The sequence below is a fragment of the Cucumis melo genome, chromosome 10 (assembly GCF_025177605.1).
Source record: "Cucumis melo cultivar AY chromosome 10, USDA_Cmelo_AY_1.0, whole genome shotgun sequence".
Classification (NCBI taxonomy): Eukaryota; Viridiplantae; Streptophyta; class Magnoliopsida; order Cucurbitales; family Cucurbitaceae; genus Cucumis; species Cucumis melo.
The window spans coordinates 26135409-26152021 of NC_066866.1; the positions used below are offsets into that span (position 1 = coordinate 26135409).

Consider the following 16613-nt stretch of genomic DNA (forward strand, 5'->3'; position numbering starts at 1 on the left):
ACTCATCAAATGGAACACTTCCTTCTACAAAATTCCTTAGAATCCTCTTAGCTATCTTACCTCAAAATCATAGCTTAAACTCCAAGTATTGGGTTCGTCCTTGACTTCAGATTTTTAGAGATTGCTTTGAATTCACTCAAGATATATTTATTGCTCTTTTTCAATAGTTGAAATCATTCCTTCAACTTTTTCTCTCCAGTAGCCCTACCCAATAAACTACACTTAATTGTGGTTCTTTTGAGACAAAGTTATGAGAAATGCACGAGCCAATTGAGAGAAATTGAACTATGAAGTTTTCTTATATAATTGTTCTTGCATGGTCACTGATGACACCTCTTGCTTGCCAAAATTTAAGTCTTTACATGCCCAGCCATCTGTTTTCCACTCCACTGAACACCTTTAAACGCCTAGCACTCACTTGGATGCATGGTGTTAACTTGCTCGCATTGATTTCAAGCACAAACTTGGTTTCCTAGTCCTTATCGCATGACATGTTTTTTGGCTTGTCGTATAAAGGTTCTTGACACCATTTTGGCCACGTGGACAACATTGCTGCATAGGCTTTGTCGTGGCTCAACTCTTATGCCGCCTAGCATGCTTGGCCACTTTGGGCTTCGCTTGTCCGCCTAATCACTATACCTTTGGAGGTTCTCATGGCTCTTAGTTGGCTGCATAGCTACCTAGCTTGCTAACCAACACTTAGCCAATTTGTTTTTCAACTTCCTCTTTTGGTTGCTTTGCTTCAATCCTCATAGCTTGCCAACCAACACTTAGGCAATTTGTTTTTCAACTTCCTCTTTTGGTTGCTTAGCTTCAATCCTCAAACCCTCCAATACGTAAGAAAATTATCTTCCTAAAGGCTACCTTAACAATAACAACAACACAACAACAACTTACTTGCTATTTAACTTAGGAATCAAAGAAATTTAAGTCTACAACAGTTCTACCAAGTAGATGAAAACATTACCTCTTCCTAAAGGTTGTACTATTAAGAAGCATTTGCTGAATGTTCGTGATAAGTAGGTCTATAAAGATGGCCTAATCATTCTTAGACAATCCCTCAATGTCAAATTACTATAAAAGACAACTATTAAATTTTGTATTTAAAACACTTTCATCAGGTCAATTTGTTTTCAGTATATAATCGATCAAGTTATCATTAAAGTTAATCATTAGAGATGAACGTCAGAGTTGGTTGATAGAGGTGGTTATCACTAAAGTTGATCATAGGAGGTGGTCTTTGTTCTAATTGGGTGTCTAAGGTGAACATGTGTTGTTGTCAAAAGTGGTTGTTGATGAAATTGAACATTGAAAGTAGTGTTATCTTCAAAGGTGGTCGTTGGAGCCAGAAGTTGATTGTTGGAGTTCGTTGTGGAAAGGTGTTCAATAGTGCTAGTCGTTAAAGTTTGGGCGCCAAGTAGAGTTATTGAAAACATTGAAGGGGGGATGTGTTAAGATGAGTTTATCAATATAACTAACTCAACTCCAATTCCACCAATATTTAAAGTTGGTAAGCCAAATATTGATTTGGTAGCTTTTACAAACTCGACCCCATTCATGTAGGTTTACCAAACACTAATTTTCAAGATCAGTTGAAGAGACAGGGGTGAGTGGTCAATGATCGTTTGGGTTTTCGGTCGAATATGCATCAAATCTGATGCCTTATCTTCACCATAAAATGGAAGGTATATCACTGGTTACGCAGTATAAGGTGCACCTAATTCAATCAAGCACAATGGAGACAACCGATAGTGAAGTGACCACTAATGTTAAGTTTTAAATTTTACTTTATTTATTTATATATTTTATTTATTAAGGGCGATATTTTCAAATATCACAAAATGAACTATAATATTTACAAAATATAATAATATATCATAGACTATCTACAATAAAACACAATAGACCAAAATAAATTACTGTCTATGTCTATATATATCATGATAGACACAGATAATAATAGTATAACTTGGTATATCATAGTCTATCATAGATGAATGGTAATATTTTGCAATATTTGTAATTTCTTTCAGGAATTTTATCTATTAAAATTAATTTTCAATTATATATATATATATATATATATATGTATGTATGTATGTATATATGTATAATTTTTTACTCTGCTGCCAGATTGATAAAGTTGGAATATTCATTGAATAATTCTTACTTTCTTGCTTTACAAGAATACAATGGTCAATCTTAATTAGAAGAAAGAATTAGAACTAAAATAAATAAAAAATACTTATATCCATGTATGTACAATATAATAATTATGAAATAAATCACCCATAGTCATACTTAATTTAACAATCTTTCTCCCTCTTTAAAGCATCATGTGTGAAAATCATGCTGAGACTCTTGCCCGTATGGTTATGCATTGTTCTTTTGTTTCCTACTCGTGATTAAAATTACCCACGAGTATCATAGACAGTTTTTGTCCTTCCCCAATAATATTGTTAACCGGTCATTCCTTTGGTGGTATTCAGAACACTTTGTAGTTGCCTCATACATAGTTGTTCTTCCTAAAAGTAACCCTAAACACAATCATGTGGTTGAAACAATGTCCACGTAAAATATAAATAATAGATAAACATGAAATCATCGATTGAATCATCTAACAGATAGCTTCTTACAATTATCATCTTCTTTTCTTTTTTTCTTTTTTATTCATTCAAATGGTGTAGATGTCCTGACCAATGTTCTTTGATTATGTACATGTAGAATAAATACAGCTAATGCTTTACGAAACAATACGAACTGCAGTTGTACACACTCATATATATATATATATATATATATATATATATATATATATATATATATGTATGTATGTATATGTATATATGAACTGCAGCATTTTAAATATAGATACAGGAAATGAACTGAGCCACTACAAGCGGCAATGCCAACGTAAAGCCATCCTTACTCTGGACGACAATTTAGCAGAGTTTCATATAAGGGTGTCTCTTCCTTAGTACCCTCTGCAACTCCTCAGCCATTTACACTCCCAAAACATGAAGCTTCACAAAGAATGACCAGATGCTCAATTGACAATCAATCTTCTACTCTCGAATCGTCCTCCTCAAATTCTACTTCTCCATGGGATTTCTAGGGAAGAAAATACAAGCCACCAACAAAGCAAACGCAAAACCAGCCACACCACTCAATGGTTGGTGTATGTCGATACCCATAATCCAAGCAGGATGATGCGTAGGGATGGGCTTATAACTTATGAATCCACCCTTTTGGAAAATAAAACTAGATGCCATTATACCTGCACGTAAGCCAATAGGAATCGACAGGCAGCCTTCCCTCCTTTGGCGGGCACCTGCCAAACCCAAGGACAACACCCATAAAACCGGTATTGCTTGCAGGGACCTGAAACCCGACACCAACAATTATCTCACTTATTTCAGTTCCATAAGGCAACCTTAGGTTGCATTAACAAGCAGAGCTCTTCCAAAGTAAACTATAGACAGCAGTTACACAAAAAATAGAACCTTGTAGCTTCAACTGTAACACATGGGATAAAGATCGAATATGCAGATAAAAATTCACAGAAAACACAGAAAGAAATAACTAAACAAGGAAAAAAAAATTAAAATAATAAATATTTGAGACGGGGGAGGGGGGGGGGGGGGGGGGGGGGGGGGGTAAGATGGAAAATGCAGGAGATACAAGTTTGTTAAGTGTGTGAAAGGGCTGAGTGAGGGAGGGAATTCTTGCAGTGGGGACTAGGGTGAGGGAGGGAGGATTATTATCTCAGGATGTAGGAAGGACTCTAGAGTTCACTGAGGGAATGTTTTTCTATCATGCTTTGTCTTTAGGAAACTCTTGCAGAGAAAAGGGAGAGTTCTTCACCCTTCTCTAATAGGCTGGAAGTATTGTAAAGCCTTAGGGCTGTTTTCCATTTTCCAAACATTGATACATTGCAAGGAAGATGCCTTACAAAATCTAGATAAGAACCTTAGTAGTGAGATTATTGAATTAATTAACCAAAGCTCTTAATGAAAAATATACCGTTTTTGTTCCTCTCAGGAGGAGCAAATACATAATATTTTGGGTTGAGCAAAATAATTAATAGGAAATCATTTCTCTAGATAGAATATTAAAGAAAATTTAGGCAATAAATTGTTTAAGATAGCACCTATCTCGTTTAATCGGGTGTCCACACACTCATCCCGTAAAAAATTCCATGTTCTTAATGTAGTTTCCATTTCGTCTATAGATTTCAAAATGTTATATTTTAGCCCTAAGTTTTGGGTGTGTCCTAAGTTCCACACCATTGTATTTTTATCCTTGAACCTTAGAGTATTTTTCTTTCGATCTGGAAAACTAATAGAAAATTAGCCCAAATCACTCAAAGTGACCTGGAGTAAAAAATCAAGATAAAAATGCATTTATGAAGCTTATGGCCCAAATGAAAACTAAAAGACTCAGAATAAAAGTAAAATTGTGAAACCTAGAGACCAAAAGGAAATCATACTCAAAACTAACTGGTTTTGAACCACAAACCAACCAAGATAGGGCGGAAGGAAAATAATATCAAACAATAAATAAGTTACCTCTGTAATATTGCAAAAGCAAGCCCTGAAATGATAATTGCTGGGTAGTATCCGAGATCCAATGCAATTTCTTCAGTTAACCATGATCTAAAGTGCAATTCTTCCACAGCTGTAACAAATATTGAAGATATAGTTCCAATAATAACCAGCAACAGACTTCCCCCAAACAACTTCAACCATGAAACCAAGTTTTCTGAAGTTGCAATTGCTGGCCATGAAAGAGTAGTATAGCCAAGAAACCCGTTCACAAATTGTATTCCTAACAGAACCGCAACTCCTCCAAAGAAGGCCATAACAAAATCATAGAACTGCAGGCACGGAGCTAAGTATTATTAGTGGTGACGGAAAACTAAAGTTTTCTAAGAAGAATAATTTTTCATATCTTCCATAAAAAGGCTGTTGGCTCAAGTCCTGAACCCTTAAAGACCGAAAGATAATATCCAATCTAAATAATACTCTTCTGCATGGTGACTTGGAAAAACAATTTGTTATTTAGATTCCACCTGGAAATGGAAAACTGTAAACCTTGGTTTGTAGATTGAAAAACGGACAAAAGCAATCTCATAATAAGGTTTGGTAGATTTTCTCAAGTTATGTAGAATATAGGCTACAAGAAAAGACAAGGAGAACATATACTATTTATAAAACTGGGCTGCATGGAGAGTTGCAACACTAATTGTTTGTGATGATAATATTATCATCACATAAAATAATAGTAATGAACAAGATCAGCTGAGAAAATGTTAGATTAATCAACTTGAATTTGAAGGTAAGAGAACGTGAAATATTTAAAGGATTTTGGTAAAGAAATTTTTTCACGCCCCACCCGGAAACGACTTGGGCAGCCCTAACACTCCTAAATAAAGTGCCCGAACGCCCAGACTTAAACCTTAAAGTCAAAACTTTAATTGAACATGCTTCGCGATATGAACACAATACTTCAAGTTTAACAACTTTTATTCATTTCTTTAACACAACTTACTACAAATACAAGGCAAAACTTTAGAAATAAATTTAATCTTCAACGACTTGCCCAACTCTTAACGCATGTCACTATGCATCGACTAACCTTCACAATGCGGCCTCATCACCTCGCTTACAAAGCCTAAGCTATTCCTTTCCTTCTACTTTCCTCTTATAGCCTAACTTCAAAATCTCCTCTTCTCGCCTAATGTTCCTTTGGCAAAGTTCCAACACTTTAAATTTCTTATGGCTTTCTTTTAACTCTCAAGACCTATTTATACAGATCCTAAACTGGATTAGTCATGTTTAAGCTCTTTTTAGCTTCCTAGCAAACTTCTACATGTAAGTTCTATATCTCCTTTAAGCATGCTTAATTTTAACCTTACATGTAAACTATTGACTCATCTGGATCAGTAAGTTCTCTTAATTTTCCAAACTTTCTCCCTCGCATGGCCCTTCCTCGCCTTGCTCGAAATACAAACTTCCCTTGCGTCGCTTAGCTAGAACGTGCAGGTCTTTCTCACAACGAATCATTCTCATACTTAGTTATTTTAATTCCCTTTTTCTTTAGAATGCATAATACTTAGCTTCCTTCTTCAGAGCCTTCTCCCTTGCAACCCTTCTATTCCAGAACCCAGGTTTCACATATTTGCTCTTTATTTCAAGCAGAGATTTCATAGGTAGCTGGAAAAACAAGAGACTTTTGGGTGATCCTCGGTGGCTGATGATCGAGATGTCTTGAGACTCTTACTCTGATTCTTCCTCAGTTTCTGATTGTTTTTTATTTGTTTGGAGCTACCTATCTAGATTCTTCCACTCTTTCGTCCGCCTCCCAAGTTTATCTGCTTGGTTTTGCAAATGGAATAGTTGGCTAGCTTCGAAGTTGCTTGGCTGCTCGTTTCTATTTGGTGCACTTTGTCCAATCTGTTTGAAGACCTTCAATTCCGAATCATTAGTAGTCTCTGACTTATTGGTTTTCCCTTTTTAAGGCTTTACGTGTTGTATTATCTTAGTTGGTAATTGTGGTTTCTTCTTTGTTCTTGTTCTGCAATGCCTCGTCTTGCTATTCTTTAGTTTCTATCACTTCTGTTGCTTTCTTTTATCACTTGTAGTCCCATTGTATCTAGAGACTTAATCTCCTTTCATTTTTTCAATGAAAATTTCTGTTTCCTTCTTAAAAAAAAAAGAGTTAAAAGACAACGTGGAAAGTTGAAATGTTTCTCGCTATTGTACTTTTCTGACTGGAAATTTGGTTACATGGAGCCATAAAGGAGTAAAAAGCAATGTAGTTCCAAAATCAAGTTTAGAGACAGAATTTCATTGTTGAGAACTTGTGAATTACTCTAGATAAAAGTTAGAATATTTGAAGATTTTACGGTAGGAAGTATTGGAACTTGGCTGTGAAAATAAGTTGCCTATTATTATCAACTATTATCTAGTTCAACATGATAGAACCAAGTGTTTAGAGGTTGATGGACAGTTTACAAAAGGGTAGTTGGAAAGTGGTCTCATTTGTACTCCATCTGTGCGAACCAATAATCAAATGGCAGATAAGCTGATTGCAAAGATTCTGGCAGAAAGATCAATCAAATGGCAGATAAGCTGATTGCAAAGGTTCTCGCTGAAAGATTAAAGAAAGTAATGCCAAGTACTATTGCTCCAACATAAAGCCGCTTTCTAAAAGGGCGCCAAATCTTGGACCCTATTTTAATTGCAAACGAAGCTGTGGAGGACTATAGAAGCCGAAGAAAGGAAAGATGGATCATTAAATTAGACCTTGAAAAGACCTTTGACAGAGTGGATAGGGAAGTTTTAGAAAAAGTAATGAAAAAGAAGAACTTCGACGCAAGATGGATCTTATGGATAATGGGCTGTATCAAGAATCCTAAATATTCGGTCTTCATCAATGGTAGGCCAAGAGGAAGTTTCAGCTTCAAGGGGTCTTAGACAAGGAGATCCTCTTTCTCTTTTCCTATTTCTTTTGGTTAGTGAAGTATTGAGCAGCCTCTTCTCCAACCTTCATAAGAAAGAAATGTTGGAAGGCTTTGTAGTTGGAAAAGACATGATTCACATTCCTATCCTTCAATTTGCTGATGATACACTCCTATTTTGTAAATTTGATGAGGAAATGATGGGAAGTCTTAGAAAAACATTATTAGTCTTTGGTGTTTTAGTCAAAAGATTAATAGAGAGAAATCAGCTATGTGTGGTATAAATATTGAGGATTTTCAACAAACAATTTAAACTGCAAGGTAAAAAATCTCCCCTTCACTTATCTTCCTTTGGGAGGTTATCCAAAAAGTGCTCTGTTCCGGCAGCCTATTCTTAATAAAGTCCATGGAAAGCTAGATAAACGGAGAAGATACAACCTCTCCAAGGGTGGGAGGATTACTTTATGCAAATTAGTTCTGTCCAGCCTCCCCACATATTATATGTCTGTTTTCCTCATGACAGAATCTGCCCTAAGCTCTTTGGAAAGAATCATGAGGAAGTTCTTTTGGAGAGGAAACAAGGGAGGAAAGCTAAACCACTTAGTAAAATGGGATGCTGTAATTAAATCTTATATAGATGGAGGACTTAGTTTTGGCAAGCTGAAGCACAAGAATCTGGCCTTATTGTCGAAGTGGAGATGGCGTTTCTCAAAAGAACAAAATTCCCTTTTGATGTCAAGTGATTAGAAGCATTCATGGTAGCAGTTCTTTCTATTGGCACTCAAGTGGAAAAGAAACCGTGAGTCTAAGAATTCCTTGGATTAGCATATCAAGGCAATGGCGCAAAATTGATTCATTGGCTCTCTTTAAATTAGGAGATGGCAGCAGAATTCTATTTTGGAAGCACCCTTGGATGGACAATATCACTTTGGAGTGTAAATTTCCAAGACTCATTAGGATTGCACTCAATCCAAATGGGTCAATTTCAGATCATTGGGACTCTTCTACCAGCTCCTGGTCCATTTATTTCAAAAGATTGCTTAATGATGACGAAATAATAGACTTTCAGTCCTTGTTATTTCAGATCTCCTCCTCACAACCAACCTCCTTTCCGGATAGAAAATTTTGGTCCCTTGAAACCTCAGGCTCCTTCTCGGTAAAATCATTGGTTAAGCATCTTTCGACATCTTCTCCTTTAGAAGTTCCTTGTACAAAAGGCTTTGGCAATCTAATAGTCCAATAAATATCTCCATATGGATTATGCTGTTTGGAAAATTAAACTGTGCTTAAGTACTTCAAAAACGTCCCTCCCATTTCCTCTCACCTCATGCCTGCCCCCTTTGTGTTGAAAATATGGAAAGTATCCAACACCTTTTAATTGACTGTGTCTTTGCATCTAAATGTTGATTCCGTCTTCTCCAAGCATTCAATATTTGTTGGGTTTTTTATCATGATTTTAAGAACAATGTGACTCAAAATCTTGCCGGTCCAGCCTTGAAGAAGAAGACAGCTGATTTGTTGTGGGTAAACGCAGTAAAATCCCACTTAGTGGAAATCTGTTTTGAAAGAAACCAAAGAATTTTTCATGATAAACCATCGACTTGGATGGAACGTTTTGATTTTGCTCGTTTGAATGCATCTTCATGGGGTTCATTATCCAAATATTTTCAGGATTACTCTTTGCAGGAGATTGTGTTAAATTGGCCAGCCTTTATAGCCTCACCACCTTGAAGTCCTATATCATCAGGTCTTCTGGATCAGCCCTCTGCTTCAAATAGTTTTTTGCTCTTTCAAGGATTATTCTTCTTTGTTCTCGGCCTGCTGCCTATGATTTATGATTTTGTTTTGGACAGATTATTTTATCATTTTGTTTGGCTTTGTATTTGTGGCTTTTTGTCTTGATCTTGTATTGAGATTAGGAACCTAGTATAAGGGTTTTATTCACTTTTTGGATATGCTGAGGGCGCTAAGGGGGTGTCAACCTAGTTGAGATGCCTAGGTGCGCCTATTGATCCCCCTACCCCTAGCCCTACCACCTCTATTTCTCTTTGTATAACCTTCATGTACTTTGAGTTTTGTCTCTCTATTTTTCAATATTAATAATAGTGAGACTCATATCCTTTTCAAAAAGAAAAAAATGGCAGATATCCTTACCAAGGATTGACCAACAACAACAATGTGTGTTAAATTATAATTTACCGCTATTTTCTTTATGTTTTATGTTCCTATTTGTAATGAGTTTGATAGTTTCATTCCATGTTTGTTTTCCTTGTAAACTCTATTTAGACTAGCCTTGATCTCATTCTTCTTCGGTAAGAAAGAATTACCTTCCCCAATATAGAAAATTTTCATATCTTGAAAATAATATCTTATCTAAATTGAGAAAAAACCAGTCCAAATAGTACAAGAAACATTGGCAGATATCTCCACTCCAAAAAGGCAGAGACGTAAGCAAAGTCAGTCCTTAACAACATATTTATCAAATGCCAAGCTCAAAATGGTACCTTCGACCATGATGTCAAATCCAGCCCATATTCTTTCGCTGGATTTTCATACCCACGTATTCTCTTGCCCCACATCATAACAAGAATCGTGAGAGCAATATAAAGACCGAAACCACAAGCAAGATTAACCATTTTTGAGGGAGTCTGAGAAGTCCAGCTATCAACAAGTTTGGGAAGCAGTGGAAGAGTAATTGGTGACCATAAAACAAGCACCAAGCCGACAGACCAAAGAATCCTACAGAACAGTTGAAAAAAAGGAGTAAATGAATAACCATTAGACCAAAGATATGAATACTTAGACATCTAGTAAATAGCTATAAATCATAAGAAACTTCCCCATATAGAGGGTCCAAAAGAAAAGGTACTAATAAAATTCAAGTATTTTAGATTCGGGAGCCAACAAAGTAAGAAAAATACCAAACGACACCTCCCGTCACTCAATATCCTGGAGAGAAATTATTTCTAATATTGAACCAGAGTAAAGTTACATATATATATATATATATATATATATATATATATATATAAAGAACGTAGAAACCCTATAAAGTACGTACAAATACGATAAAGGACGCATATAATATAAATATATATCATAACACTCCCCTCAAGCTGGAGCAAATATGTCAACCATGCTCAACTTGTTACAGAGATAGCTTATTCTTGCTCCATTTATAGCTTTGGTAAGAATATCATACAGTTGTTCTTTAGTCTTCACATATGTTGTGGACACCAACCCTTCATGTATTTCTCGCGAATAAAGTCACAATCTACCTTAATATGTTTAGTTCGTTGATGAAATATTGGGTTAGGTGCAATGTGGACTACAACTCAATTATCCACCATAGTTTAGTTGACATGGTAACACTAAAGCATACCTCAGATAATAGTTGTTGTATCTACACTATTTCGCACATAAATTGTGTCATAGCCCTATATTCTGACTCAACACTTACACGAGAAACAACATTTTGTTTTTTACTCTTCCACGGTACCAAGTTTCTGCTTACAAAGACACAATATCCAGAGGTCGATCTCCTATCCTCTTGAGATCCAGCCCAATCAACATCAGAAAAACCATTCAACTCTCATATGTCCATGATCTTTTATATAAGATCCCACGTCCAAGAGTAGCTTTCAGATAACAGATTTCATCCTAATGATCCACTGTAGGAGAAGACATGAACTGACTTAAAACACTTACAGAATAAGCAATGTCTGGTCGTGTCATTGTTAAATAGTTCAACTTCCCAACTAATCTTATATTATCTCTCAGGATCTTTAAATAATTCTCCTTCTTTTGCAAGTTGTTGATTTGCTACCGTCAGAGTATTGCTTGGTTTGGCTTCCAATTTCCTGTCTCAGACAACAAATCCAGTACATATATTCGTTGAAATAAATAAATACCTTTTTTGCTTCTCATCACTTCAATACCCAAAAAATATTTCAATTGTCCCAAATCTTTCGTATGAAATTGACCCTGAAGGAAAGTCTTGAGAAACAAAATACCCGATGCAGTAATAACAATATCATCAACGTACACAACAGCAAAACAATAGCATTATCAGATCGTTGATAGAAAACAGAATGATTAGATACTCTTCTACATACCAAAGTGTACGAGAGCTTGACTAAACTTACCAAACCAAGCACGTGGACTTTGTTTCAAACCATGCAAAGATATTCAAAGGCGGCATACTTTATCACTCTCTCTTGAGCAACAAACCCAGGTGGCTACTCCATATAAACTTCCTCCTAAAGGTCACCATGTAAAAAAGCATTCTTGATGTCAAGCTGATGTAGGGTAGAAGCCATGGAAAGAAAGAGTCGAATGGAAGTTAATTTGACAACCGGAGAAAACGTTTTTGAATAATCAATTTCGAAAATTTAACCTTTGGCAACAAGACAAGCATTCAACCGAGCCACTGCTCCATCAAGATTAACCTTGACAGCAAACATCCATTTACATCCAATGGCCTTTCCTGCAAGACGGGATACCAAGTACCATTATCATCTAAAGCAGTCATCTTCTCAATCATTGCACTACGCCAGCTAGATGAGATAAAGCTTCCTAAACAGTGTTAGGAATAGAAGTGGAAGCAAGGGACATAACATAAGAATATGCTAGAGAAGACAACTAATGATATGAAACAAAGGAAGAAATAGGATAAGTACATTTGCATTTACCTTTTCGAAGAGCAATGGGCATATCATCGCTCAGTCCCAAATCGCATGATGAAGAAGGCATTGGTGGAGAACATGAGCATAAAGGATGTTCTAGAGGTCGTGAGGAGTGGACTCGAGAAAGCAATGGGCGAGAAGGAGACACAGAGGAAGATGGAGTAGATGACAATGTGGGAGAGGTAATCTCATACCATCCTCTTTGACAGGTACTCTATGCTGATTAGAGTATATCCTCAAAAGACGCAACATTAGAAAAAACAAGATACCTGTTAAGGATAGGACAATAACATCGATACCCTTTTGAACAAGCGAATGACCCAAGAAGATGCATTTTAAGGATTTTGGATCTAACTTAATATGATGAAGATAAACATCTCGAATAAAGCGAACACAACCAAATATCTTAGGAGTAATAGGAAATAAAAACTTGGTAGAGAGAAGAACACGATAAGGAATCTCACCATTAAGAACAGAGGAAGACATTCTATTAGTCAGAAAACAAGTAGTGAACAGCATCCGCCCAAAAAGGTTTCGAGACATGCATTTGAAACAATAAAGTGTGTGCAATTTCAAGTAAGTGCCTATTTTTTCGTTCACAACTACATTTTAAGATGGAGTGTCAGCACACGAAGATTGATGAATATGTCATGTTCACACAAGTAAGAGCCAAGCTAGGAAGCACAGATACCGGTATGTGACGTGGCAACACACCATTTTTCAAAAAAGTAGGACACGAAATGTCGAGGACACGTCAATTTTTTAGTAAAAAAATTTAAATATATCGTGCATATAAACATATTACGAAATATTCCAATTAAAAACATTGAAATAACAAATTTTGAGCCATAAAACACAACAAGCTTTCATAGTTTGTTCAACACAACAAAAGATACAAAACTACAAAATAAAATCAAGAACATGTTTTCATTCTTCTCTAAATTTAGAAACAGCAAAATAACCAAATAAGATTTCATTTAAAATAAATTTAAAATAAATGGTATACTTGAAGATGACTCTGCCGTACTAAATTTAAAATAAAAATAGAAAAATAACCAAATAAGATTTAATTGAAAAAAAAATTATATGATCATTGATTTGATATTCTATCCACCATCAGGCCACAAAGCATGAAAAATAGAAAAATAAAATAAAAGAGAGAGAGACAAAAAGAAACAGGCAGCAAGAGTGTTGGCAACGACTAGTGAGAGGGTTAGCAACGACCGACGAGCAAGTTAAGGCAATAAGGGTTGGCGACGAGAATTTGGAGAAATCGAGGGTGGAGAGAAATGTGTGAAAAAGATTTGAAAAGATAAAATTAAGAAAAATAATAACCTAATAATTGTTGGGCCGGGCTAATGGGCTTGCTAATAGAAATTAAATTAAACAAACAATTAAGGTTGTGAGTAAGCTGGCCAATAGAAATTAAATTAAATGATAGGTTAGGCAAACAAGATGGGTATGATGGATCCTACCAAAACAAAGAACAAAGATGTGGAGCCATCTGTCAAAGTAACACATGGGAAAGGGACAGGGAACAATGGTCTAGAAAATAAGCGAGAATTACCTGTCATATGGCTGTGGCACCAGAGTCTATGACCCATTTGGTAGATGATGTAAGGAGACACTTTGTACTAACTATGTCAATAGTGGATGCAACAAGAGTAGAGGAAGATGACACTTACAATGAATCCTGGTATATCTGAAACTTAGCAAACTCATTTGTAGAAATAGTAACTGACGCTCCTGTTGTGAAGCCCGCGTTCTGGAGTAAAAAGGCCGTAAAAAAGGATTTTTGTAGGAAGTAGTAAATTACTAAGAATAAGTACTACGGGTTCTAAAGTGGAGGGGCTGTAAAGAAGGAAGTTATAAAAATAACTAAGCATTCTGAGGAAGGAGCATGAGTTCTGGCTAGGCGACGCGAGGAAGGATAGTACACGTAATAAAGCTAGCGATGTGCTAAGACAAGATAATGCAAGAAGAGAAGTATAGTAAGCTCTTACATGTTGGGTTAGAGTTAAACGAGAAAGAGCCAGACATGGAAAGAAGTTGAGACAAGATGATGATTCACTAATTCGAATTAGTCAGCTTCTTACGTGTTGGGTTAGAGTTAAGCATGATTAGAGAAAATATTAAATTTACACGTGTAAGGCATTAAGTAGGAGCTGACGAGCTAAGATGAGTTTAAGGATGACTAATCCATTTTAGGATTGGTATAAATAGAACTTGTGAGTTCAAAGGAAGTAATAAGGAAATTCTAAGTGTTGAAGCTCTCCTAACAGAACATTAGGTGAGGAGAAGGGAGTTAAGAAGGAGGTTGGAAGGAAACGTTTTAGTTTTTGTGAGTGACCTTTCTAAAGAAAAGAACAGATATTTCCAAAGCTTTTATTTCAAAGTCATGTTATGTTATGTACAGTGAAGTGCTAGCCCCCATTCATGCAAGTAAAGTTGATGCATCGATGTGCAATATTATTAGAGAGTTCATTTAGAATGATCTCTCTACCCAAGATGTTATTGCTTCAGCAAAATCCGGTAAAACAAGTCAATTCTGGGTCGAAGGAGACCTGTTATTGACAAGAGGAAACCGGTTGTATGTTCCAAGAGGCATTGATCTAAGGAAAAAGACACTAGGCCAGCCATCTTGGGTGGCGGAGGACCTATGCACCGTTGAAGAAAAGGCCACTTTTGGCCTAATATACAAGACGATGTCATGCAGTACACGAAGACATGCCTCATATGTCAGCAAGATAAGGTGGAGAAAGCAAAAGTTTTTAGGCTTCTCGAACCCTTGCTTGTTTTGACGAGACCGTGGGAGAGTGTCCCAAAGGTGGGCGACCTTAAGGCCACCTTGGTTATCATTGACCAATTCTCGAAGTATGCCACTTTCACCCTCACTGTCAAACAATGTTCTGCCAAGTTGACATCACATTTGTTCGTTGTTCCTTAAGTACGTCGCGAAGTTGTGGGAAGTCTCGACGAGCATCATGAGTAATCGGGATGGTAGATTCATTGGTATCTTCTGCACCGAGTTATTTACTTTCTTGGGGAAGAGTCTGGATATATCCTCAAGCTACCACCCTCAGACAGATGATCAGACAGAACAATTCAATTGTATGCTCGGAGAGTATCTGCGCCATTTAGTTGATCAAGACAAAAGAATTGGGTCCAATTGGATGTGGCCCCATTTTGTTTTAACGCTCAAACTAATTCGTCAACAATTGTAAGTGGAAGACGATCCTTAATCCTTAATGTCTCATATTATTGATCATCCTTATAAAGGGAAAAATGGACAAGCTCACAACTTCTCGAAAGACTAGAAGCAGACTATAGATTCGCTCGAGCTTACTCAGAGAAGGCCTCAAAGGAATGAAGAAGTGGGCTAATAAGAAGCGGCGTCCTCTCAAGTTTCGAGCAAAAAATCAAGTCCTCATCAAGCTGAAGGCAGAGCAAACTCGGTTCAGAGGGACAAAGCCTCAGCAGCTCCTCAAAAAATATGAGGGACCTATGGAAGTCTTCAAGAAGATAGGAAATGCATCGTATAGGGTGGTGTTGCCTGCATTTAAAATTCATTGAGTAATTCATGTAAGCAACTTAAAACCCTACCTTAAGTATCCGACGACAAGTAGCGCAACAATATTGCTCGACCATGCATCGACCTAAAGTAGAAAGAAGATAAAGAAGTTAAAAGGATCCTTGCAGACGAGTAAGGAAGGGTAGAAGGCCCAGGAGGAGAATCCACGAATTTCTATTCAAGTGAAAGAAACTCCCTTTGTAAGCAACAAGTTGGGAACATGTTGAAGACCTTAAAGTATGGAAGCAAAAGATCGAAGAGTTCAAGCATCGCCAGCCGACATGGATGTCAACTGTTTAAGTGGAGGAGAATGTCATGAGCATGCTTGTCCAAGGCGTTGTTTGCCTATGGCCGCATGCCCAAACATCCTCACACCACCTTATGTTTATGCTTTCATAATTAGTTTAGTTTGTTTCCTTTAATTTCTATGTCACTTGCCTATACGTGACATTTCACATGAAAGTGTCAAATCTGAAAATGTTTCGAATGCGGACTATAAGGGAAACCCAGTAGTCAATTTCCCGACTAAGCCTTGTTGTACTCTTTGCAAACCAAGCTTTCTTACAATTTTCAGTCTTCAATGCTTTCTTTAATGATGTTTTCAACGCTTTTTTTCTCTCCATTTTATAGAACTATTTTCTCTCAAAATGTGAAGGGAGGCTGCATCATACTGCAAGTTTGTCCGTGACTTTTGGATTTAGTACGACTGACTTGTTCGCCAAGTTAGAGCAAGTGCCGCACAATCGCCCGTTCCGTATTTGAAAGGTTGTGATTGTGATGCCGGAAAGGGGGGAACAGGAAGGGGAAGGGAGAGAGGAGAGGGGAGAAAACTTACCTTTTCCTTTTTAGTATTCCATTCAAAACATTTCCATGAACTTCACTACAATAAGTTCTA

The 16613-nt window shown here is 36.7% G+C and overlaps 1 protein-coding gene across 10 annotated transcripts in view; it reads right to left on the reverse strand.

Moving 5' to 3' along the window:
- Positions 1–2629: 2629 nt before the first annotated feature.
- Positions 2630–16613, reverse strand: part of LOC103499360 (uncharacterized) — a 37488-nt gene continuing 23504 nt past the window's right edge. For 3 of the 10 annotated variants that reach the window (XM_051090809.1, XM_008462342.3, XM_008462343.3), the window contains 3 exons: positions 9967–10201; positions 4569–4876; positions 2630–3381 (listed from right to left, as the gene is read on the reverse strand). In XM_051090809.1, the coding sequence (XP_050946766.1) occupies positions 3093–3381; positions 4569–4876; positions 9967–10201 (832 nt within the window). In that variant the 3' untranslated portion in view covers positions 2630–3092. Of the gene's footprint in view, positions 3382–4568; positions 4877–9966; positions 10202–11373; positions 11459–11607; positions 11761–11858; positions 11949–12153; positions 12417–13150; positions 15701–15750; positions 15804–16613 lie in introns of those variants that run through there. The other 7 variants (XR_007824214.1, XR_007824215.1, XR_007824216.1 and 4 more) reach the window with 7 other exon arrangements.